Raw genomic sequence first — 26,639 nt, 5'->3', positions numbered from 1 at the left:
AATAATTTATGTTATTAAACAATTAAGGTCATATTGTCTTGGCAGACTGAAATAGGACCTGTGGAGGGCAGTTACATGAGAGGAACAGTGTGCCAAGGCAAATACCTGCTGCCCTGGGGCTACTAGCTACAGCAGTTCAAGCACATGATGGAACTGGAATGGAACATTTTACTGGAAAAACTAACTGGGATTCATTCAGAAAGGTACTTCGACCCCATTTACACTATGTGAAATGAGGGCGGCAACGTAACATTGCAGAGATAGGCCTATTTTTGTGTTTAGTCAAATCTGTCAATACACATAGAAACTTATAGAGAAAGTAAGGACTTTAATTTCTCTCAACAGTGTTGTAAAACTTTACACAGCAGGGTAAACCCCAGGATGTCTACATCATTTTACCAGCTTTACTAGACAGGCCCGAGCCACAGTCAGACTCTTCACCTCTCTAGACCTTGTCTGGCCCTGGGTCGAGACTTGAGCCAGGGGTTAACTGGCTGCGGTGGTCCCTGCCCTGCCCCCAGAAAGGCCCATTGTCCACCGCCCAGAGGGGGTGCATGGAGCACGGACAGGGGTGGAGAGGAGAGGACTGTGGTCCCCCCCCGAGCCATGGGACTCCTTGGTCTGACCCATACCACTAGACACCACTGCGTTTCATCTTTTGTGAAACATAATTATGGTGAAGTCAGGAAGATAAGCTGAGGGTTGACCACTGGTCTATATGTTGGTGGTCTGGTCTGTCTAGGGGTGTTCGTCCGTAAAGACTAGTGTCCTCACACTACTTACAAAAACAGCTAAACGTTGCCTTTCAGCTTTGGGCACACTGTGTATCAGATATGCTAATAATACTAATATGCAGGTTTGAGTTTGTCTGTATGATGTTGCTATCCTACAGCATTATGTGTAAGCTGAGGTGTCCAGCAGAAAAGCTGACGAGTGTCTGTAGTAACCTGAGTTCTGCGGTGTAGCTGTGCTGCAGTGTGTGGAACTGCTGTAGCTGTGCCTGACAGAAGGCTAGAAAGCTGTCCTGAGGCAGCAGGGCCCTGACTAGACCAGGACCAGGAGGCAGCGCTGGAGAGGAGCCGACAGGCTGCCCGTCTATGGCCTGTAGGCCCGGCACAGCCCTCTGCAGACTGGACCTGTGGAAGATAACATGGTGGGTTAATCAATAAAGATCATGGTTGGATGCTATAGAATACCATACATACCCTACTAGGGTTTATGCTACTTGGTAGCATTTCAAAAAGTAATGTCCTATACTCAGAAAAGTCTACAACTTTTCAAGGTAACAATTGCATTCAGTAAATGAAAGAACATTTATTTTAAAATCTCGACACAGTAACTGTATGTAACTACCATGTAATAAATACATACATTTGAGGCCCGTCATGTAAAGTGCTCTCCATATTCTAAAACCCTAAATGATACATGATCACATAACACAATTACATATTCAACATTGTTCAAATAGGAATTGTGAATTATCCTGGATTTGATTTTAATTCAAACAGATTATAAAACATTTAAAGGGTCAACCCATTTTCTGAACTGAAAAAGTTCAAATTGAATTGACCCCAACTCGGATGTCTAAAGTGTACTATGATGTGCCAGTGGAAGCTTGTTGTATGCAATAGCTTGGCAAAGGAGTCCTTAGGCAGAGTAGATGCACCTCCTTGAGCGAGCGAACAGGGATAAAATCCTAAAACGAGTTTGACGTTTCAGGCACAGCAGAATCAAAACCATTTTCCTCCATGCGAAACAAGAAGTTTGGTTAGAGTCTTGATTTTCTCAAAGCGGAAGAATGTGATGACATGTTGAGCTGCAGATGAAAGACTGTGAGTCTAAAGACTGGGCTTCAGGCTCTGGCTCTCCTTGTTTCTGTTGTCATTTTCCTTTTTTCTCAACCACTAAAAGAGTGAGTTAAGCTGTATCCCAAATGGCACCCTATTCCCTACGTAGTGCACTGGTCAAAAGTAGTGCACTACATAAGGAATAGGGTGCCATTTGGGACGCAAGCCTTAAGCTGAAGCAGCTGATGGTGGCCTGGCTGTGCTGTGAGGGGGATGGCTGCTGAGCTGTGTGTCTATGGGAGAGAGAGGTAACAGCGGCCTGAGGCTAAGGATGTGCAAGCTGAGGAATCCCAAAAATTTGCCAGCAGAGAAAATGGTCTCCAAAGCAAACTGCATGGCCAAATGTGGTCGATTGATGCCAATGTGAAAATGTAGAAAGAAACGCATTAGGAAACGCGTACAGTATTACAGAGCCGTGACAATTTACAAATAGAGTACATTTATACAGTATGAATATATTTGTTTGCTGTGACATGACAAATCTTTCTCTGTAACTAATCTGTAATTATTAGTCTTCATAAAAATTTTAAATGTAAAAAAAGAACTTTAAATAACTACTACTAACCTACAGCAATTTATGTTCACAATAAATGTTTGGTTAGCATTTGCTTCTGGTCATTTTACCACAGGTGCTGTTGCTGTCAATATGAGCCTAAATCCAATAAAAAATGTGCCAAAAAGATGGGAGCCTTTAGTTTAGATTATCAACATCTGGCTTATAATATCCTAAATAATGATGGTGGGGCAAGAACCCGCTGAACTCCCTGTACTGTGCCACAAACATGACTCTAGGTCACAGGTTATGCAGTACACTGTCAGAGTAATGGGGTTTTGATGAGCCCCACCTCACCCCTCTATCTCTCTCGCTCTCTCACACACACACACACACACACACACAAGGATTAGTTTCCAGCCCTACAGGCTTGTCGTCTGGCCGACCGGACCCTCTTATAACGAAGCATAAACCATAATAAAGCCTTGATCCTCACATGAGCTCATTGACGTGAGGTGGGCACACATAATATCAAAATGTGAAAATGTATGCACTCACTAACTGTATGTCGCTCTGGATAAGAGCGTCTGCTAAATGACTAAAATGTAAATGTAAAAATAATGTTTTTGGGCGGGAAAAAACATGCTTTGTAATTACATGCCACTGGTTATTTGTGTTAAATGTACAAGGTTCAAATGAAAGAACTCAGGAAATTAGTTTCAAAGAATGCTGAGCAATTTGACCTGCTTGGCTCATTTGAATAAATGTATTTATTAAGCGGAGCCCAGAGCCGTAGACATGCAGCTCCTTCTCTCTCTAACTAGGGGACAGTCCAGTGTTCCTTCCTGGCCCTAGCTAGGCTCTCCAGCTGCGTCCGTCCCTCCATCCCATCCATCTCTCTCTCTCTCTCTCTCCGGTTCCAACCTAACCCAACCTGGCTCCATATATTTCATTTAGTGAAGACTTCCTTGAAAACACAGGCTCTTAAAGAGATCTGATTAATCAGGCGGAGTGCTTTCTTCTTCCCCTGGCTCAGGGCTGCTGGAAGTGTATTTCTTAGCAATCTCCATTTGGTGCTTTAGTTTAGCCGGTGTTATCGCTGGATTGGGATGAAAGGGCCAGGGGGAGAGTGGGGAAATACAGGGGGCTAATTCCACTGTTGGCATTGGAGGTTAGGTAAAGTTTATTGGGAATATTTATTCTCCATTGAGGCTAACAGTGGGGCACCCCAGGTAAAAGAAAACCATATGTCTGGGTGGGTGCTGACTGCAAAAATGTATGTAGACAGAATGCATAATGTGGTGTACAGTACTACTACTGGTTGATTAGAAGAAAAACACTAGTAAGATTCAGATATACAGTAGAGGTAAAGGCAGTGAAAAATATGTGTGTTAATCATGGTTCTTCTAAGTGTTTGCTCAGTGACACGTTTCCTACATGACATGGGCGAGGAAACGGTAGTAGGCTACTGGTATTATTAAATCCTGTCGTAACAGTTCTTGAGAGATCCAGGCATCATCTAGGCTAATGCTATGACTAGACGGACCTTAAAATGTTAAAACTATTTGCAATTTCACACTTCATAAAAGTTATACATGGATTGTCAGTCATAAACTGTTAAGACCACTAATGACAACGTGTAATGCTGAAATGCTGAAATCTAGCTAGACTACCGCTACTTGAAGTTAAGCGCTCTAGCGAACGCACATTTTTCATATCAACTCATTTGGACCCACTTAAATGTACATGAGGAAAATGTTTTGGCGCTGTAAGTGAAAGAGCAAATTGACATTGAAAACTTAATAGATTTTTCAGTTGAATAAATATTTTGGGAACTACTGCCCCTTAGTGCTACAGAAGTTGTGCGGCTGCGCGGTGCGGATGTCACTGGCACGTTGGGTAATCCAATAGCATTCCCAGATTACTAGGCTAATCCCGGGATGTGGCCAGGAAGCTCTGGTGGAATGTTTATTCTACCTTAGTCACCACAGCCAACATCCTCCTCCGCACTGGGCCCACATTCTGCGACAGGAGGGATGATATGAAATGGCAGTGGCTTGGCATTCCCGTTGGTATGTAACCTAACTTCTCACATCCACCCCAGCAGTGATATTCCAGAACAAAGCTAGAGAAGTTAATTATGTCTGTCTGTCTCTCTATGCTACCATTTTTAAAACAATTTTCATTCAATTTTTAAACTAATCTTTGCAATGTTGATGACTGGGAATTTACTGTATGTACCACAGGAGGTTGGTGGCACCTTAATTGGGGAGAATGGGCTCGTGGCTCGTGGTAATGATTGGAGCGGAATCAGTGGAATGGTATCAAATACATCAAACACTTGGTCTCCAGGTGTTTGATGCCATTCCATTTGCTCCGTTCCGGCCATTATTATGAGCCGTCCTCCCCTCAGCAGCCTCCACTGGTATGTACCTGTTATGATGCAGTGTCCAAGTAGTGTTACCGTATAAGGTGATGTGTGTATGACAACATTGCTCTCTACCACGGGTGCATGCAACCACAGGGCCCAGGGCTTGTCGCCCATACATATTCACATATTCACATATTGTGTGTTTGTCATTGGGCTTGCGCTACCTCCAGCTGGTCTCTTGCTGAAGGGGATTCCCAGTGAGATGGACCTCTCGGAGGAGTGGACATCCCTGCAGACTCTCACACAGGTTCTGCAGCTCTACAACAGACAGGCAGAGCAGCAGAGGCCTGAGCTTATAGTTTTACATCATAGGCACAGACACATACACACACACATGATAACATACGCTCTATACACACACGTGCACATGGATATTGTGTTGTAGATATGTGGTAGTGGAGTAGGGGCCTGATGGCACACACTTAGTGTGCTGTGAAATCTATTATGAATGTATTGTAATGTTTTTTTTAAATGTATAACTGCCTTAATTTTGCTTGACCCCAAGAAGAGTAGCTGCTGCCAGGGCTCCATAATAAATACAAATACATCACACAGAGGCAGAGCAGCAAAGGCCTGAGCTTCAGGTTTTCCCTGTTTATATATCACTATCGCAGGTATCTGATCTTGTTATGGAGACTGTATCTTTATCTCCTGCTGGATCCCCTGACATTTACTGGATGGAGGCGCATCGCATTCCCCAGATGTGTGACATTATTCATAACGTAGACATAGGTATTACCATAGATTCACACTTAAAATGCTCCCATCCACTCACATAGAAAGGCACATAGCAGAATAATATAAATGGAATAGCATATAACTACAGTATGTAAATGCGATGACAACTGAAATATTTTGGACATCAAAAGTTAAATCAAATTAAAATAATAAACCCTTACCTGAGAGGCAGTTGTGTCTGACATCCAGCTTCTCCAGTGACACAAAATCACACAGTGATGGCAGTTGGGTTATACTGTAAAACACAAATTAAGAAAATACATGAAATACACTGTAATGGAAAACTGTAATTTATACAGTAATTTTAGGTATTATCAACAGTAAAAAAAAAAAAAACTCAAATGTGTTACTGCAGCATACTGTATCTTCTGGTGCATTGTGGGAAAATTGCTGTATTTCGAATGGTACTGTAATTCCACCCCACAGAAAACAGTACCAAACCGTATCTTTGGAGCGCCAAAAACCCTTTGACCATTAGTGAGTGCATGGTATTGTTGTTTCTGGCTCATTAACATGTTTTGAGGCGTGCCTTGTAAGAGGTTATATTTGTTGCACCCGTGAGTGAGAATTCTGTACCAATTGAACTCCTATGTGGTTATAGTTCCCCATGACATTTAAAATGTATAGGGGACAGATTGGAGTGGCAGCAAGACTTAAAACGCAAGACTTAAACGCAAGACTTAAATGGTTGAGCATTTTGCCATGTCCTTTTGGTCTGTTTTGCCCTGTAGTCGCTGCAAGTTTGGAAGCCTTTGTTAAGGCCTCTAGATGTGCAAGTGATATAAAACACAAAATATTCATTAATATGCTGTAATGTGTAAACACTTTATCTAGCACAATCCATAGCCCAATTACAGTGAAATACTGTAAAATACAAACCCCTCCCCTCAATGAATTTCAATCATTCATCCATTCATTCATTTCGATTACGGTTGCATTTACTTTTTTACAATATAATACAGTCAATTTTACAGTATTGTACTGTGTGACATTACACAGTACTTGCTTTGATACCGTATTTATATTACAGTAGGTGTACTGTAATATGAAATACAGAATTTTACTTGCCACGAGCTGCCTGTAAGATACTGTTAATTTCATGGCAACCCCTTTACATTGTACTTACCGATCACTCAGCAACATTACATTGGTTTTCTTAAAAACACAAACACTGAATTACTTACATGTAGCTAGTACAATTCAAACTGGCCTAGTTACATTTTTACATTTTAGTCATTTAGCAGACGCTCTTATCCAGAGCGACTTACAGGAGCAATTAGGGTTAAGTGCCTTGCTCAAGGGCACATCGACAGATTTTTCACCTAGTCGGCTCGGGAATTAGAACCAGCGACCTTTCGGTTACTGGCACAACGCTCTTAATCACTAAGCTACCTGCCGCCCCAGTTCATTGGATTTTTTAAATCCTTTATTTAACCAGAGAAGTCACATTGAGATTGACATCTATTTTTTAAAGTGTGCCAAAGGCCAAGAGAGCAGCATACATATACTGTAGTTACACAACACAACATAAAACATAACAATGGCATCAGACGGAATGCCATGTGATGTTACCTGTTTTGGGCCCCAGAGAGGAGCTGCATCAGGGGGAGCCAGCAGGCTGTCAGGCCCTCCAGTGAGGAGATGCTGTTGTCCTCCAGACGGAGCTCCACCAGGAGGACCTGGTTCCTCAGACTGGGTAGCTAGGGGAGAGAGAAAGGAAGGGAGAGAGAGAGAGAGAGAGAGAGAGAGTGCGACAGCGAGAGAGATAAGGAGAGAGACACAGACAGACACAGAGAAAGACAAGGAAAGAAAGTGAGACAGAAAAAGACAGATGGAGAAAGAGAGAGTGATAGTGAGTTTACCTAAACCTAGCTACCGGTGCTGCTGACAGGCACTACCGGTGCTGCTGACAGGCACTACCGGTGCTGCTGACAGGCACTACCGGTGCTGCTGACAGGTACTACCGGTGCTGCTGACAGGTACTACCGGTGCTGCTGACAGGTACTACTGGTGTTGCTGACAGGCACTACTGGTGCTGCTGACAGGTACTACCGGTGCTGCTGACAGGTACTACTGGTGCTGCTGATAGGTACTACTGGTGCTGCTGATAGGTACTACTGGTGCTGCTGACAGGTACTACTGGTGTTGCTGACAGGCACTACCGGTGCTGCTGACAGGTACTACCGGTGCTGCTGACAGGTACTACCGGTGCTGCTGACAGGTACTACTGGTGCTGCTGACAGGTCCTACTGGTGCTGCTGACAGGTCCTACTGGTGCTGCTGACAGGCACTACTGGTGCTGCTGACAGGTACTACCGGTGCTGCTGACAGGTACTACCGGTGCTGCTGACAGGCACTACTGGTGCTGCTGACAGGCACTACCGGTGACAGGCACTACCGGTGCTGCTGACAGGCACTACCGGTGACAGGCACTACTGGTGCTGCTGACAGGTACTACTGGTGCTGCTGACAGGTACTACTGGTGTTGCTGACAGGCACTACTGGTGCTGCTGACAGGTACTACCGGTGCTGCTGACAGGCACTACCGGTGACAGGCACTACCGGTGCTGCTGACAGGCACTACCGGTGCTGCTGACAGGCACTACCGGTGCTGCTGACAGGCACTACCGGTGCTGCTGACAGGCACTACCGGTGCTGCTGACAGGCACTACTGGTGCTGCTGACAGGCACTACTGGTGCTGCTGACAGGCACTACTGGTGCTTTACCACTTAAGTGGCTCCAATTGGTCAGTGTCAACTGTTTTAGTCCTGCTGTGCGTTTCAACTCATTGATGCCAGCCATCAACAGATAGCTGCTGTGAGTGTGAGGCTGTGAGTGTGAGTGGGTTAGGGAGGACGAACTGCTGCTGGGTGTCAAACTATCCAACGAGGCCATTTTCAATTTTCCCATATAATCCATCATGTTTTTATCACACTGCTTTGCTTTATCTTGGTCAGGTCGCAGTTGTAAATGAGAACTTGTTCTCAACTGGCTTACCTGGTTAAATAAAGGTTAAATAAATAAATAAATAATACAATTTTTAAAATGCAGGAGTAATGGCAGTAGTTTAATCTAGTACTTACCTGGTATTTAGGCCTACATGGTCTAAACTATCATTGATATACCAACTATGTATTTTACCTCAGTGAGATTGTTTCCCGTCAGGTCCAGTGTGTTGAGCAGAGCACAGTTGTCCAGACCCTCTACACTGGACAGATGGTTGTGAGACAAGTCCAGCTGTAGCAGCGTGTACACCTCTCTCAGTCCTCTAGTACTGATCAGCTGGTTGTGGTCCAACAATAACTTCTGCAACCTCTTCAATGGCTCCAGACCACCTTTGAAGAAGAAGAAGAATTTTCCTTACAGTAGTACTTTCAGTATGTAAAGTAGTAGATAATGTCATGCCTCATTTGCATACCAAAATAGTCATTAGGAGGACAAAACCAGATTGTGGAACTGTGAGGAGCTGAAGTAGGATTCATATGAACCAAAGAAGATCTAATTTCAGTGTGTGGCCAAGGTTACCGTTTTAGTAACGTTCAAGGCTAAACTGCCAATAAAAAAAGCATTCACGGTTTTCTCAGGCAGCTAATATCTATTCATGACTTGAGGCCTGGCTCCTGGTCTGTTATTCACAGTAACTAAGTCACATTTCAATGTATACCGAGCAGGAGCTCAAAAGAAGAGGTACACTGCTCCCTAGTGGATGGCAGTGGTTCCAACTAGCCATGAAGTTACTGTAACTGTATAGCAGACAGGGGTGTGAGTCATCTGGAAGGCTGCACAGTCCACAGATTTCCATCCTTGCCTTTGAATCATTGTCTAATTTAGACCTGGAAAACCATGTATGTGGTGCTGAATAAAATTCTAAATTCAAACAGAGTTTTCCACACTCTGTATAGGCCATCAATGAGCTCAGTTTACCGATGTGATGGGGACCTGAGCTCAGCTTACCGATGCGGTGGGGACCTGAACTAAGCTTACCGATGCAATGGGGACCTGAGCTCAGCTTACCGATGCGAGGGGACCTGAACTCAGCTTACCGATGCGATGGGGACCTGAGCTCAGCTTACCGATGCGAGGGGACCTGAACTCAGCTTACCGATGCAGTGGGGACCTGAGCTCAGCTTACCGATGCGATGGGGACCTGAGCTCAGCTTACCGATGCGGTGGGGAACTGAGCTCAGCTTACCGATGCGGTGGGGAACTGAGCTCAGCTTACCGATTCGATGGGGACCTGAGCTCAGCTTACCCATGCGGGTGATGGAGTTGTGCGAGAGCTCCAGAACGTCCAGATCCACAGCACCAGCCAGACCATGGATGGATGTCAGACGGTTCCGGCCCAGTCGAAGAACTCTGAGGTTAGCCAGATTCTCACAGTCCACAAACGTGATTGAGTTGTCCTGTACAGACATGACAATCAAAGCATGTCTGAGTTTTCTAATACCATGCTGATTTGATCACTGTGAGGGACAGTACGCAGTGTTGTATGTAGCTAATATAACAGTAGTATACAATAAAATATACCATATAACACATACTCTGAGTGTACAAAACATTAGGAACACCTGCTCTTTCCATGACATACTGACCAGGTGAATGCAGGTGAAAGCTATGATTCCTTATTAATGTCACTTGTTAAATCCACTTCAGTTTAGATGAAGGGGAGGAGACAGGTTAAAGACTGAGTTTTAAGCCTTGAGACAACTGAGACATGGATTGTGTATGTGTGCCATTCAGAGGGTGAATGGGCAAGACAAAATATTTAAGTGACTTTGAACGGGGTATGGTAGTCGGTGCCACACCGGCGGTCACGAGTCATGAAGGCAGTCAAATTCCACGTGCCCATTTGGTCACGTAATTAGGCTTTTCCAAGCTCTGATGCTGCTGATGGTCATTAGTAGCCTACCAAACTTTCTAACTGCCTGGTACCCCGCACTCTATTGTCCCTCTAATCAATCTGACATCAATGCAAATGTAATCGAAAATCTAATCAAACACTTCGTAAGAGTCCATGAGCTCATGTTGCGCAACATTTCTATAGGCTATGCAATTGCATGAGAAAACAGAGTGATGGCCTCTAAAAAGAGGAGGATCCCATCAGCTTTCTATAGGCTAGGCCTATTATATTTATTTCTCAACTGTCCTAATATTAAGCACATTGCTTCTCTTTACAACAGGAGTATAGCCTACCTAGCTGGCATGAAAATGAACCACTGGAAAAGCGTCCTCCATTCGCTATGTAAGTGCATAGATGACATGTATTTTCCCCCTGCCCCTGTTTCGAGACAGGTGCATGATAATGGTCCATTCTAAATCAAAACAAATTTCACACATATATTATTTAGTATATGTAAAGACAAGATTAAATCAAGAATAGTCTGATGGGTGACAATATTAGCCTAGCACTTGTGAGTGATATATTATCACTTGTGAATAATGCCCAGCGTAAGGCAAGAAACAAAGCCTTTTTTTGTGACTTTTTCGAATCATAGTCACACACCTCATGTAGCCTAGCCCATAGGCATATATGTTTTAATAAGGTTTGTATTACAACTAAAGTGGCCAAATAACAGCACATTAATAAGCATATTAATCCGCTTTACAAGGGGTGTAGAGCCTAACTGGCATACATAAGCAGCGTGTGAGTTTCAAGTTTGGGGAAGATCATTTTCAACATAAAATGCACCTTTATAATAAAAGCATTACATGCATAATCCCATTTGCGGTCACTTTTGATAATGGTGTTTACCCACTAATGGAACATTCACGCTTATAGCCTACTGCCGTGTGCGCATTGCTGCGCTTATAATGTGAAGAAATAGCCTAAAAAGCTAAACGTTCTGATCTGTTGCGTCAGCCACATTGCGTAAACATATTTTTTTAATGCTAGTGGTTGTGTTAATTTGGGATCTATCGCATCCCACAACTGTCCCAGACAGAATAGGTCAACTTTTGTACTATGGGGGATAGTAGACTGACATAGGCTAGTGCTTTTGCTGTTTGTTTGGCTTACTCATCTTGTTGGCTGATGAAAAGTAAATATGGACAGTTCTTCCAATATCTTCAATATGCACCTCGGAATTGGATAAGGACGTGCGCAGTTGCGTCCCCGAAGTGTCTGTCTTCACTTGTAGCCTGTGAGAAAGACCTGATCACGTGATGGAGAGCCATGTGAGTGAGAGGTGCTTCGGAGCCCAGCACTCAGGGAGAAGGGCACAACGCAACACTCAGAGAGAAGGGAACAATGGTCACTGGCCGCAAAAGGCATGGATTTCTTTAAGGTGCATTACGGCCACAAACGGGACTCCGCCGGGAAATTTGAGGCATTATCAAGTGCTTGTCTGAATGAGAGACTGATGAAGTGTGTACAGCATGTGCAAAAAAACTAAGCAGAGCTCATGCCTTTCAATCAACTTTTTTTCAAATCATCATTAGAGACGCATCATGCAGCCTTACAACGTATTAAAAATCGAAACATATAGCCCAATGTTTGTAGAACAACTAAAGTTACATAAATAACTCTAAATTAAGCATATAGGAGTAACTATTTATTTGTTAACTGCTCCACACAGAATAGCTGCATGTGCGCACTCCCTCAAATCGTTCGGAGAAAATATCCTTTCTATTTATTCAGCTTTGTTCAATTGTATTCTTCATACTATAAAATAATGCCACGGAATTCTAACCAAATCTTGTCTGCTAAAGGAACTAGTGTAGTCCACAGCCATATGGCATAGCCAGATCAGGACCTAACACAAGGACAACTTAGAGTATGCTATTCTGTTCTTCTGAAATAAACTAAATTTTCTTCATATCATGTTTCTTTAGACCTGTCTAAAATAAATAATAATAAAGAAAAAGCCATATCTCAGACTGGCCAATATAAAGAAAAGATTAAGATGGGCAGTCTGAGATATGGCTTTTTCTTTGCAACTCTGCCTAGAAGGTCAGCATCCTGGAGTAGCCTCTTCACTGTTGACGTTGAGACTGTTGTTTTTGCGGGTACTATTTAATGAAGCTGCCAGTTGAGGACCTGTGAGGCGCCTGTTTCTCAAACTAGACACTAATGTATTTGTCCTCTTGCTCAGTTGTGCACTGGGGCCTCCCACTCCTCTTTCTATTCTGGTTAGAGCCAGTTTGCGCTGTTCTGTGAAGGGGGTAGTACACAGCATTGTACGAGATCTTCAGTTTCTTGGCAATTTCTCGCATAGAATGGCCTTAATTTCTCAGAACAAGATTAGACTGACGAGTTTCAGAAGAAGGTTCTTTGTTTCTGGCCATTTTGAGCCTGTAATCGAACCCACAATTGCTGATGCTCCAGATACTCAACTACTCTCAAGAAGACCAGTTTTATTGCTTCTTTAATCAGCACAACAGTTTTCAGCTGTGCTAACATAATTGCAAAAGGGTTTTCTAATGATCAATTAGCCTTTTAAAATGATAAACTTGGATTAGCAAACACAACGTGCCATTGGAACACAGGACTGATGGTTGCTGATAATGGGCCTCTGTACGCCTATGTAGATATTCCCATTAAAAATCAGCCGTTTCCAGCTACAATAGCCATTTACAACATTAACAATGTCTACACGGTATTTCTGATCAATTTGATGTTATTTTAATGGACCAAAAAATTGCTTTTCTTTTGAAAACAAGGACATTTCTAAGTGACCACAAACTTTTGAATGGTAGTGTGTATATATATATATATACAGTGAGGGAAAAAAGTATTTGATCCCCTGCTGATTTTGTACGTTTGCTCACTGACAAAGAAATGATCAGTCTATAATTTTAATGGTAGGTTTATTTGAACAGTGAGAGACAGAATAACAACAAAAAAATCCATGAAAAACGCATGTCAAAAATGTTATAAATTGATTTGCATTTTAATGAGGGAAATAAGTATTTGACCCCCTCTCAATCAGAAAGAGTTCTGGCTCCCAGGTGTCTTTTATACAGGTAACGAGCTGAGATTATGAGCACACTCTTAAAGGGAGTGCTCCTAATCTCAGCTTGTTACCTGTATAAAAGACACCTGTCCACAGAAGCAATCAATCAATCAGATTCCAAACTCTCCACCATGGCCAAAACCAAATAGCTCTCCAAGGATGTCAGGGACAAGATTGTAGACCTACACAAGGCTGGAATGGGCTACAAGACCATCGCCAAGCAGCTTGGTGAGAAGGTGACAACAGTTGGTGCGATTATTCGCAAATGGAAGAAACAAAGGAACTGTCAATCTCCCTTGGCCTGGGGCTCCATGCAATATCTCACCTCGTGGAGTTGCAATGATCATGAGAACGGTGAGGAATAAGCCCAGAACTACACGGGAGGATCTTGTCAATGATCTCAAGGCAGCTGGGACCATTGTCACCAAGAAAACAATTGGTAACACACTACGCCGTGAAGGACTGAAATCCTGCAACGCCCGCAAGGTCCCCCTGCTCAAGAAAGCACATATACATGCCCGTCTGAAGTTTGCCAATGAACATCTGAATGATTCAGAGGAGAACTGGGTGAAAGTGTTGTGGTCAGATGAGACCAAAATTGAGCTCTTTGGCATCAACTCAACTCGCCGTGTTTGGAGGAGGAGGAATGCTGCCTATGACCCCAAGAACACCATCCCCACTGTCAAACATGGAGGTGGAAACATTATGCTTTGGGGGTGTTTTTCTGCTAACGGGACAGGACAACTTCACCGCATCAAAGGGACAATGGACGGGGCCATGTACCGTCAAATCTTGGGTGAGAACCTCCTTCCCTCAGCCAGGGCATTGAAAATGGGTCGTGGATGGGTATTCCAGCATGACAATGACCCAAAACACACGGCCAAGGCAACAAAGGAGTGACTCAAGAAGAAGCACATTAAGGTCCTGGAGTGGCCTAGCCAGTCTCCAGACCTTAATCCCATAGAAAATCTGTGGAGGGAGCTGAAAGTTCGAGTTGCCAAACGTCAGCCTCGAAACCTTAATGACTTGGAGAAGATCTGCAAAGAGGAGTGGGACAAAATCCCTCCTGAGATGTGTGTAAACCTGGTGGCCAACTACAAGAAAGTCTGACCTCTGTGATTGCCAACAAGGGTTTTGCCACCAAGTACTAAATCATGTTTTGCAGAGGGGTCAAATACTTATTTCCCTCATTAAAATGCTAATTTAATTTATAACATTTTTTGACATGCGTTTTTCTGGATGTTTTTGTTGTTATTCTGTCTCTCACTGTTCAAATAAACCTACCATTAAAATTATAGACTGATCATGTCTTTGTCAGTGGGCAAACATACAAAATCAGCAGGGGATCAAATACTTAATTCCCTCACTGTATTGAAGTCGGAAGTTTACATACACCTTAGCCAAATACATTTAAACTCAGTTTTTCACAATTCCTGACATTTAATCCTAGTAAATATTCCCTGCCTTAGGTCAGTTAGGATCACCACTTTATTATTTTAACAATGTGAAATGTCAGAATAATAGTAGAGAGAATGATTTATTTCAGCTTTAATTTATTTCATCACATTCCCAGTGGGTCAGAAGTTGACATACACTCAATTAGTATTTGGTAGCATTGCCTTTAAATTGTTTAACTTGTGTCAAATGTTGTTTCGGGTAGTCTTCCACAAGCTTCCCACAATAAATTGGGTGAATTTTGGCCCATTCCTCCTGACAGAGCTGGTGTAACTGAGTCAGGTTTGTAGGCCTCCTTGCTCGCACACGCTTTTTCAGTTCTGCCCACACATTTTCTATAGGATTGAGGTCAGGGCTTTGTGATGGCCATTCCAATACCTTGACTTTGTTGTCCTTAAGCCATTTTGCCACAACTTTGGAAGTATGCTTGGGGTCATTGTCCATTTGGAAGACCCATTTGCGACCAAGCTTTAACTTCCTGACTGATGTCTTGAGATGTTCCTTCAATATGTCCACATAATTTTCCTTCCTCATGATGCCAACTATTTTGTGAAGTGCACCAGTCCCTCCTGCAGCAAAGCACCCCCACGGCATGATGCTGCCACCCCGTGCTTCACGGTTGGGATGGTGTTCTTCGGCTTGCAAGCCACCCCCTTTTTCATCCAAACATAACGATGGTCATTATGGCCAAACAGTTCTATTTTTGTTTCATCAGACCAAAGGACATTTCTCCAAAAAGTATGATCTTTGTCCCCATGTGCAGTTGCAAACCGTAGTCTGGCTTTTTTATGGCGGTTTTGGAGCAGTGGCTTCTTCCTCGCTGGGCCCCCTTTCAGGTTATGTCGATATAGGACTCGTTTTACTGTGGATATAGATATTTTTATACCCGTTTCCTCCAGCATCTTCACAAGGTCCTTTGCTGTTGTTCTGGGATTGATTTGCACTTTTCGCACCAAAGTATGTTAATCTCTAGGAGACAGAACGCGTCTCCTTCCTGAGCAGTATGACGGCTGCGTGGTCCCATGGTGTTTATACTTGCGTACTATTGTTTGTACAGATGAACGTGGTACCTTCAGGCATTTGGAAATTGCTCCCAAGGATGAACCAGAATTGTGGAGGTCTACAAAATCTTTTCTGAGGTCTTGGCTGATTTCTTTTGATTTTCCATTGCATTTACATTTTCGTCATTTAGCAGACGCTCTTATCCAGAGCGACTTACAAATTGGTGCATTCACCTTATGATAGCCAGTGGGACAACCACTTTACAATATATATATATATATATATATATATTTTTTTTGGGGGGGGTGGGGTAAGGGGGGCTAGAAGGATTACTTTATCCCAGGGTTCTTCAATTCCGGTCCTGGAGGGCCGAAACACCTCTGTTTTTCATCCTCTCCTTCTAATCAGGGGCTAATTCTAGGTGATTTTATGGTATTTTTTGATCCCAAACTTCAGGTGAGTGCAATGAACTACCAGGTAGAAATAAAAAACAGAAGTGTTTCGGCCCTGCAGGACCGGAATTGAAGAACCCTGCTTTATCCTATCCCAGGTATTCCTTAAAGAGGTGGGGTTTCAAGTGTCTCCGGAAGGTGGTGAGTGACTCTGCTGTCCTGATGTCACGCAAAGAGATGTCAATCAAAGAGGCACTGAGTTTGAAGGTAGCCTTGAAATACATCCACAGGTACACCTCCAATTGACTCAAATGATATAAATTAGCCTATCAGAAGCTTCTAAAGCAATGACATAATTTTCTTGAATTAAAAGTTGTTTAAAGGCACAGTCAACTTAGTGTATGTAAACTTTTGACCCACTGGAAATGTGATACAGTAAACTATAAGTGAAATAATCTGTCTGTAAACAATTGTTGGAAAAATTACTTGTGTCATGCACAAAGTAGATGTCCTAACCAACTTGCCAAAACTCTAGTTTGTTAAAAAGAAATTTGTGGAGTGGTTGAAAAACGAGTTTTAATGACTCCAACCTAAGTGTATGTAAACTTCCAACTTCAACTGTATATACAGTGGGTAGAACAAGTATTTGATACACTGCCGATTTTGCAGGTTTTCCTACTTACAAAGCATGTAGAGGTCTGTAATTTTTATCATAGGTATACTTCAACTGTGAGAGACGGAATCTAAAACAAAAATCCAGAAAATCACATTGTATGATTTTTAAGTAATTAATTTGCATTTTATTGCATGACATAAGTATTTGATACATCAGAAAAGCAGAACTTAATATTTGGTACAGAAATCTTTGTTTGCAATTACAGAGATCATACGTTTCCTGTAGGTCTTGACCAGGTTTGCACACACTGTAGCATGGATTTTGGCCCACTCCTCCATACAGACCTTCTCCAGATCCTTCACGTTTCGGGGCTGTCGCTGGGCAATACGGACTTTCAGCTCCCTCCAAAGATGTTCTATTGGGTTCAGGTCTGGAGACTGGCTAGGCCACTCCAGGACCTTGAGATGCTTCTTACAGAGCCACTCCTTAGTTGCCCTGGCTGTGTGTTTCGGGTCATTGTCATGCTGGAAGACCCAGCCACGACCCATCTTCAATGCTCTTACTGAGGGAAGGAGGTTGTTGGCCAAGATCTCGCGATACATGGCCCCATCCATCCTCCCCTCAATACGGTGCAGTCGTCCTGTCCCCTTTGCAGAAAAGCATCCCCAAAGAATGATGTTTCCACCTCCATGCTTCACGGTTGGGATGGTGTTCTTGGGGTTGTACTCATCCTTCTTCTTCCTCCAAACACGGCGAGTGGAGTTTAGACCAAAAAGCTCTATTTTTGTCTCATCAGACCACATTACCTTCTCCCATTCCTCCTCTGGATCATCCAGATGGTCATTGGCAAACTTCAGACGGGCCTGGACATGCGCTGGCTTGAGCAGCGGGACCTTGCGTGCGCTGCAGCATTTTAATCCATGACGGCGTAGTGTGTTACTAATGGTTTTCTTTGAGACTGTGGTCCCAGCTCTCTTCAGGTCATTGACCAGGTCCTGCCGTGTAGTTCTGGGCTGATCCCTCACCTTCCTCATGATCATTGATGCCCCACGAGGTGAGATCTTGCATAGAGCCCCTGACCGAGGGTGATTGACCGTCATCTTGAACTTCTTCCATTTTCTAATAATTGCGCCAACAGTTGTTGCCTTCTCACCAAGCTGCTTGCCTATTGTCCTGTAGCCCATCCCAGCCTTGTGCTGGTCTACAATTTTATCCCTGATGTCCTTACACAGCTCTCTGGTCTTGGCCATTGTGGAGAGGTTGGAGTCTGTTTGATTGAGTGTGTGGACAGGTGTCTTTTATACAGGTAACGAGTTCAAACAGGTGCAGTTAATACAGGTAATGAGTGGAGAACAGGAGTGCTTCTTAAAGAAAAACTATCAGGTCTGTGAGAGCCGGAATTCTTACTGGTTGGTAGGTGATCAAATACTTATGTCATGCAATAAAATGCAAATGAATTACTTAAAAATCATACAATGTGATTTTCTGGATTTTTGTTTTAGATTCCGTCTCTCACAGTTGAAGTATACCTATGATAAAAATTACAGACCTCTACATGCTTTGTAAGTAGGAAAACCTGCAAAATCGGCAGTGTATCAAATACTTGTTCTCCCCACTGTGTGTGTGTGTGTATATATATATATATATATATATATATATATATATATATATATATATATATATATATATACCCACAAGTATGCAGTGTATGGTTGTACTATATAGTAATGTATCAGTGTAAACAATTTCTGGCTTTCAGTGTCATTACCATGGTACTATTTGTTCATTTGTCAGGGACCATGTACAACATGCCATTGCACCAGATTTAGCTAGATAGCCAATTTTCATCTGTACAGCTTATCCCGCATGTAAATGGTGGTGTATTTACCTGTACATCGATGTAGCGGAGCTCTGTGCATTTACTGAGGCCCTCCAGGGATGTAAGGCCACAGCGTCTCATGGTGAGGGTCTGCAGTCTGGGGCATTGGGACAACGTAGTGAGGCTGCAGCCAGGGATATCCTCCAGAACAACTGTGGTCACCTGCATTGGAAGGTAGAGCCCAGTCAGTGAAGCTTTGCTTTTGGTTTTGTTATGGTTGGTTTGTTGGTTATTTGTATGTGTCTGATTGACTGTTTTGCAGACATGGGTCAAATACATCTAGGTCCAATACTTTCAAATATCCTACTTGTAATCCAGTATAATACTTTCAGTTTTCCTTGTACAATGTAAGGGTAAAAAAAAAGGTGACAACTCCAAGCTAAATCAAGCGCACCTAAAACATCACTTTTTTTTCCGGGAAGAACCTTTATGAAATAAAGCAGGGGTAAGCAACTAGATTCAAATAAATTCAGACCTTGATTACATTAAGACATGATCACGTCTATTTTTTTATTCCTGGGAATACTTGGGAACAGATTTCCTAACCTAAACACATTTTTTGCTTAATTCTAGGTGATTTTATGGTCTTTTTTGATCCCAAACTTCAACAAAAAATCAAAAAAACACTCACGGGCCTGTTACCAACCCCTGAAATAAAGAGTTTCACATTGTAGATCGTATCATGCAGGTTACCTCCTGAAGAGAGTTCCAGGCCCCAGACTGAAGGAGTGTGTCTGGGCAGAGGGGGGGTAAACCGCTCCCCTCAGCAGCCCTCCTCGCCCCCCTCCTCCCCTGGGTCCTGACCCCCTGCTGCTGCTTCCTCTTGTTCTGCAGAGAGAGTTTGGACCAGGAAGTGCAGTCCCTCATCCAGGCCAGTCTCCTCTGCTCTGTCTGCTCTGGTAGAGATACACTCATCAGCTCAAAGGCAGACTCAGGGGCTGAGGCACTGGGGTCAATGGGGGAAGAGCTGGCAGTTGGGGAACATTCAGTGGTGGCTGATTTCTCCTCTCTGGCTTTTTCCTCCTTCACTATTCCTGTCTCCAGCTTTTGCAGGCTCTTTGGTTTCCTCTCGTCTGATTCAATCCTAATCTCTTCCTCCTCCTTCCTTTTCCTTTCATTCTCCTCATCCTCCTGTCTTTTTCTCCTCTCCTTCTTCCCTTCTTGCTTGTCTCTCTCCTCCCTAATCTGCTCCTCATGCTTTCTCCGCTCCTCCTTCCTTCTCTTCTCCTCTTCTTTCTTTATCTTCTCCTCTTCTTCATGCTTCTTTCTCTTCTCTTCTTCGTGCATCTTTCTCTTCTCCTCCCCTTTTCTCCTCTCCTCCTCCTCCTGTCTCTCTCTCTCTATACGGACTCGCTCCTCTTCTTTGGCTCTCTCATACTCTAACCTCCTCCTCTTCAGCTCCTCCTCCTCCAACTCTCTCCTCCTTTTTTCCTTCTCCTGCTTCAGCCGCTGCTCCTCCTGTTCCCTCCTCCACCTTTCCTCCCTCTCCTTCCTCCTCCTCCTCCTCTCCTCCTCACACCTCCTTTGTTCCTCTCTTCTGCGGTGGAGCTCAGCCCTGGTCCACCGGCGTGCCAGAACGCCTCTGATGGCAGCCTGGATAGTGATGGCCGCCCTGCATCGAGACTGGTGGGTCTTCCTCCTCTCCTCCTCCTGCGCCTTCTCAAAGGCCCTCCTCTCCTCCTCTATCTGTCTCTGGAGGCTGCTGATCAGCTCCTGGTTAGTGTGGGAGAATGGAGGGGAGAAGTTAAACCAAAAGAAAAAGATGAGCCCCTTCTGAAAACACTTCTGACCTAGCCCTCTCCATAGCCAGTGTTTCAGTGGTTGCACATCAACAAAACATGTTTTATTGAATCTGGCCCACCTGCTGTTTGAGCAACTCTTGTTGAAGCTTCTCTTCTGCCTCTCTTTCTCTCATCTCCTCCATGCCTGTAGGCTGATGCTACAGACAGACAGTCAGTCTTAGTTACTGATAAACATAGAAACGGGAAATGGAAGAAAGGGATGATGTGAACTATCTCACCACATTGCCCTCTTCTATTCGCCTCAGCTCCTCCTCGAAGTCTCTCTGTCGGTGTTTCCTCCACTCCTCCTTTTCTCTCTTCTCATTCTGCTCCTTCTTTCGCTCCACAATTATCCTCTCATCCTCCTCTTTCAACTTACGCTCCAACGTTTTCAGTTCCAGACTGAGTTGCTTTTCAGACCACAAATATGCATCACATTCAATATCATCTGTGTCAAAGAGAAAGACACAAGTCACAGCTCCATTAGTTTGAAGAATATCACCTTTTTTATTTTCTTTATAGGGCTGGACTCAATGAGGCAAGGGTGACATCTAGTGGGCATATGTATCACACACGCACACAGAAGTCTCTACACATACCCTCACTGTTGTGTGGCACGCTGTCTGTAATGTCACCGTCAGATACAGTGTGAGGACAGGCCTCGTTGGGGATAGTGTTCAACTCCTCATCCTCCATCTCGGACATGACCTAAATCAATCAAACATATTTAGTCTACGTCCCAGCACAAATTACATAACACTAGGACTTTAGTGCACACAAGCCTTTATTAAACTACACTCACTCGTTCTTTTAACGTCACTGGGTCCTCGTGTAGGCCTAAGTCAGAGGCCAGTTCCATTAAAAGGTCTTCAGAACGACTTGAAATGACGGAATACACCTCAGCTGCTCCGGAATCTGAAAACAGACAATGTACAAAGACATTGAGTCACATACACAACAATAGTATGGCATCATGTAGCCAGCAGCTAGCCTGACTGATGAATAAATGATCCATGCATTTTCTATATTTCTGTCTGTAGCCTATGCATTATCCAGAGGTCCTCGTTCCTACCATCATCTTGAACATCCTCAAGGATGAGCTTTTCAAACTGATTTGCTCTGTTCTTGGAGGCTTCAAAATATTTGAGCATTGATTCTGGGATTTTTTCTGAAGCCTGGGGGTATTGAAAGGTGCAACTTTAGGTTTGCATGCATTTGCAACCAGTAGACATTCATTGGCAAGAAGTATAAAAACATTGTGCAAACAGTAGGCTAACGTTAGATTATGGAGATTATTTGGCCTACACACTTCTAAATACACAAACTCTCACTTTCAGTTGGCTAATAATAAATCAACTCACATCATCTTCATCAACATCATCTTCATCAGCAGATGAGTAAAAGTCTTCCTGATAAGAATGATCTAATTCAATCTCATCAGAGGAGTTGATTATGCTCAGTTTGCTCAGGTCTTCTTGACTGACATCCATGGTCTAGCAGCGTCATGAAACAAACACTGCACGAAAACACGGAAAATAGATATAACCAAGACAACATTCCACTTTTTACATTTTCTTCTCAGGAAATGTTGCTGTTTTAAGTAAGAGGTAATTTACCTGTGTCTGTTTGTGTTTTCAACACTTTGCTAACCGGTTTTCTAAGCGGGAACGTCAAATCATTCGATCCGTGTCTTAATGGAACTGTGGTCGCTATGGAAACCGAGGAGAACACTACGGAACACCACTCAGAACAAACGTAACCCTGCAGGGTGTTGCCTTGCCATTTGACAACATACCATTTCTCTACATTTAATTTACAGATAAAAATGGGAAACTTTAGTTACCAGTGTCTTTGTTTTATTGTTAGGCTACGTCAAATCATAGACTTGTAACTTGGACTCAAATGAAAAGAGTACATACATAATAGCTTTTTGAAGAAGGGGGGCATTGATACTTCAGGTAAGTTACATGACATGCAACTATTTTCTGTGACTCTCTTCTAAGTGCACGGCCCCCTCTCTCTCTCTCTCTCTCTCTCTCTCTCTCTCTCTCTCTCGCTCTCTCGCTCTCTCTCTCTCTCTCTCTCGCTCTCTCGCTCTTTCTCCCCAAAGTTGAAGGTACAGTCGGGGTAAACAACACAGACAGCAACCTTCTGTACAACAACGACTGTACAACAATGACATTTCTGATGACAAAGGAACGGAACCTTTCCCACATGGAAAGTGCAGCGCTTGTAGTCCGTCTCTCTGAGGAGATTCCAGAGCGGCCCACACAGGTTTTCCCACACCCATTCCCAGGGGCTCTCAGAACTTCAGAACTTTACAACTTCCGCCACCTTGTTCTGTGTTTCACTGGAGAACATTGTGTCCTCACCTTTTTGTGTTCGGACTCAGAAGTCATTGAGTGTTCTCTCATGACTTGCCAGAATTCGAGGACAACACCAATGGCTACATTTCCCCAGATGCACCTATTCATGTTCCCTCGAAAGACCAACATCAAATTCCGTAGATTCCCCCCCAAAAACACAACGAGATCTATACACTGAGTGTACAAAACATTAAGAACAACTTCCTAATATTGAGTTGCACCCCCCCTTTTGCCCTCCGAACAGCCTCAATTTGTCGGGGCATGGACTCTACAAGGTGTCGAAAGTGTTCCACAGGGATGTTGGCCCATGTTGACTCCAATGCTTCCCACAGTTGTGTGAAGTTGGCTGGATGTCCTTTGGGTGGTGGACCATTCTTGATACACACGGGAAACTGTTGAGTGTGAAAAACCCAACAGTGTTGCAGTTCTTGAAACAAACTGTTGCGCCTGGCACCTACTTGTGACACTCTGGCTCCATGGACTTTGATATTTGAGCCAGGGTTGTTCATTTTCATTTGTTTGGGTGTATTTCTATGTTGGGGTGTCTAGGTTGTTCATTTCTATGTTGGGTGATTGTGTTTGATTAGTCATATGACTCCCAATCGGAGGTAACGAGTGTCAGCTGTTCGGCTCGTTCTCTCTGATTGGGAGCCATATTTATACTGTGTGGTTTCACCTTGGTTTTGTGGGTTTTTGTTCCATGTTTCTGTCAGTGTTACAGAGGACTTCACTATCGTCATTTGTTGTTTTTTCGTGGTTGCTTTATTTAATAAAGTCATCATGTTCACTCCACGCGCTGCGTATTGGTCCGCTTCTTCAGACGATCGTGACAGAAAAACCCACCATAAAGGGACCAAGCAGCGCGTCCAGGAACAAAGGGTCTGGACATGGATGGAACTGTTGGACGGTAAAGGGTCCTGGACTTGGGAGGAGATCCTGGATGGTATGGATCGCCGACCATGGAACGAGACGGTGGAGAGGCGACGGCGAGAGGAGCAACGGCATCGGCAGGGCCATCGTCGGAAGGACGAGAGGCAACCCCAAAAAGTTTTTTGGGGGGGGCACATGGCTTGGGCGACTGAGCAGCAGGAGGCTGCCACAAGGCAGATTCAGAAGGCTACCAGGTTAAGGGGGCTGACGGAGGCAGAGAAGGGACGGATTCAGGAGGCTACCAGGTTAAGGGGGTCACTGGCCAAAGTAGGGAAAGGAGATGTAGAGGCACGGCGTGAGAGACTGAGGTGTGTATCCAGTCCGGTCCGGCCCGTTCCTAATCCCGAGGTACAGCCAGTAGTGTGTGTCCCCAGTACGGTACGGCCTGTTCCGGCCCCTCGCACCAAGTGTACGGTGCGCGTCGCTAGCCCAGCCCGGCCTGTTCCTGAGCCTCGTACGAAGCCTGCGGTGCGCGTCGCCAACCCAGCCCGGCCTGTTCCTGCTCCACGCACCAGGGATAGGGTGCGCTTCGCCAGCCCGGCCCGGCCTGTTCCGGCCACTCGCACCAGGGATACGGTGCGCGTCGCCAGCTCAGCCCGGCCTGTTCCTACTCCACGCACCAGGGATACGGTGCGCTTCGCCAGCCCGGCCCGGCCTGTTCCGGCCACTCGCACCAGGGATACGGTGCGCGTCGCCAGCCCAGCCCGGCCTGTTCCTACTCCACGCACCAGGGATACGGTGCGCTTCGCCAGCCCGGCCCGGCCTGTTCCGGCCTCTCGCACCAGAGATACGGTGCGCGTCGCCAGCCCAGCCCGGCCTGTTCCTGCTCTCCGCACTAGGCCTTATGTGCGTCCCCAGGGTCCAGCATGCCCTGTTGCTGCTCTCCGCACTAGGCCTTATGTGCGTCCCCAGGGTCCAGCATGCCCTGTTGCTGCTCTCCGCACTAGGCCTTATGTGCGTCCCCAGGGCCAAGCATGCCCTGTTGCTGCTTCCCGCACTAGCCCTGAGATGCGTGTCCTCAGCCCGGTACCTCCAGTTCCGGCACCACGCATCAGGCCTACGGTGCGTCCCCAGGGCCAAGCATGCCCTGTTGCTTCTCCCCGCACTAGCCCTGAGATGCGTGTCCTCAGCCCGGTACCTCCAGTTCCGGCACCACGCACCAGGCCTACGGTGCGCCTCAGACGGCCAGAGTCTGCCGTCTGCCCAACGGGGCCTGAACTGTCCGTCTGCCCAACGCCGTCTGAACTGCCCGTCTGCCCAACGGCGCCTGAACTGTCCGTCTGCCCAACGCCGTCTGAACTGCCCGTCTGCCCAACGGCGCCTGAACTGCCCGTCTGCCCAACGCCGTCTGAACTGTCCGTCTGCCCAACGCCGTCTGAACTGCCCGTCTGTACTGAGCCTGCAAAGCCGCCCGTCTGCCATGAGCCTTCAGAGCCGTCCGCCAGACCGGAGCCGCTAGAGCTCTCCGCCAGACAGGATCAGCCAGAGCCTTCCGCCAGACAGGATCAGCCAGAGCCTTCCGCCAGACAGGATCAGCCAGAGCCTTCCGCCAGACAGGATCAGCCAGAGCCTTCCGCCAGACAGGAGCAGCCAGAGCCTTCCGTCAGACCGGATCAGCCAGAGCCTTCCGCCAGCCAGGAGCAGCCAGAGCCTTCCGCCAGACGGGATCAGCCAGAGCCTTCCGCCAGCCATGAGCAGCCAGATCCGTCAGCCAGCCATGAGCAGCCAGATCCGTCAGCCAGCCATGAGCAGCCAGATCCGTCAGCCAGCCATGAGCCGTCCAGCCAGGATCCGCCAGAGCCGTCCAGCCAGGATCCGCCAGAGCCGTCCAGCCAGGATCCGCCAGAGCCGTCCAGCCCGGATCCGCCAGCCAGCCAGGATCCGCCAGAGCCAGCCAGCCAGGATCCGCCATTTAGTCAGGTACTGTCCCTTAGCCCGGTGCTGCCCCTTAGTCCGGTGCTGCCCCTTATCCCGGTGCTGCCCCTTATCCCGGTGCTGCCCCTTATCCCGGTGCTGCCCCTTAGTCCGGTGCTGCCCCTTAGTCCGGTGTTGCCCCTTAGTCCAGGTGGGGTTAGTTGGAGGGTGGTCATTGGGAGGAGGCTACTGAAGCAGGTTGTGACTGTGGTGGGGTGGGGATCACGACCGGGGCCAGAGCCGCCACCGTGGACAGACGCCCACCCAGACCCTCCCCTAGTCCTTATGTTGGTGCGCCCGGAGTTCGCACCTTTAGGGGGGGGTACTGTGACACTCTGGCTCCATGGACTTTGATATTTGAGCCAGGGTTGTTCATTTTCATTTGTTTGGGTGTATTTCTATGTTGGGGTGTCTAGGTTGTTCATTTCTATGTTGGGTGATTGTGTTTGATTAGTCATATGACTCCCAATCGGAGGTAACGAGTGTCAGCTGTTCGGCTCGTTATCTCTGATTGGGAGCCATATTTATACTGTGTGGTTTCACCTTGGTTTTGTGGGTTTTTGTTCCATGTTTCTGTCAGTGTTACAGAGGACTTCACTATCGTCATTTGTTGTTTTTTCGTGGTTGCTTTATTTAATAAAGTCATCATGTTCACTCCACGCGCTGCGTATTGGTCCGCTTCTTCAGACGATCGTGACACTACTACCAGACCCGGTTCAAAGGCACTTAAATCTTTTGTCTGGCCCATTCACCCTCTGAATGGCACACATACACAATCCGTGTCTCAATTGTCTCAAGGCTTAACAATCCTTCTTTAACCTGTCTCCTCCCCTTCATCTACA

At 45.4% G+C, this 26,639-nt stretch overlaps 1 protein-coding gene across 1 annotated transcript in view; it reads right to left on the bottom strand.

Annotated features, from left to right (window-relative positions):
- Nucleotides 1–22,077, bottom strand: part of lrriq1 (leucine-rich repeats and IQ motif containing 1) — a gene marked incomplete at both ends in the record, with an annotated part of 56,863 nt that extends 34,786 nt beyond the window's left edge. Inside the window, 14 exons of the mRNA XM_084168573.1 lie at nucleotides 948–1,136; nucleotides 4,936–5,029; nucleotides 5,671–5,744; nucleotides 7,082–7,209; nucleotides 8,652–8,845; nucleotides 9,763–9,913; nucleotides 18,816–18,968; nucleotides 19,500–20,519; nucleotides 20,668–20,745; nucleotides 20,827–21,035; nucleotides 21,187–21,295; nucleotides 21,390–21,502; nucleotides 21,660–21,762; nucleotides 21,949–22,077. Coding sequence (XP_084024699.1) covers nucleotides 948–1,136; nucleotides 4,936–5,029; nucleotides 5,671–5,744; nucleotides 7,082–7,209; nucleotides 8,652–8,845; nucleotides 9,763–9,913; nucleotides 18,816–18,968; nucleotides 19,500–20,519; nucleotides 20,668–20,745; nucleotides 20,827–21,035; nucleotides 21,187–21,295; nucleotides 21,390–21,502; nucleotides 21,660–21,762; nucleotides 21,949–22,077 — 2,744 coding nt within the window. The remainder of the gene's footprint in view (nucleotides 1–947; nucleotides 1,137–4,935; nucleotides 5,030–5,670; nucleotides 5,745–7,081; nucleotides 7,210–8,651; nucleotides 8,846–9,762; nucleotides 9,914–18,815; nucleotides 18,969–19,499; nucleotides 20,520–20,667; nucleotides 20,746–20,826; nucleotides 21,036–21,186; nucleotides 21,296–21,389; nucleotides 21,503–21,659; nucleotides 21,763–21,948) is intronic.
- Between the last annotated feature and the right edge of the window lie 4,562 nt (nucleotides 22,078–26,639).

The sequence above is a fragment of the Coregonus lavaretus genome, assembly GCF_964263955.1.
Source record: "Coregonus lavaretus genome assembly, chromosome: 9".
NCBI lineage: Eukaryota > Metazoa > Chordata > Actinopteri > Salmoniformes > Salmonidae > Coregonus > Coregonus lavaretus.
Note: the sequence above shows the minus strand (reverse complement) of the source record. Positions and strands in the feature narration are given on the sequence as shown.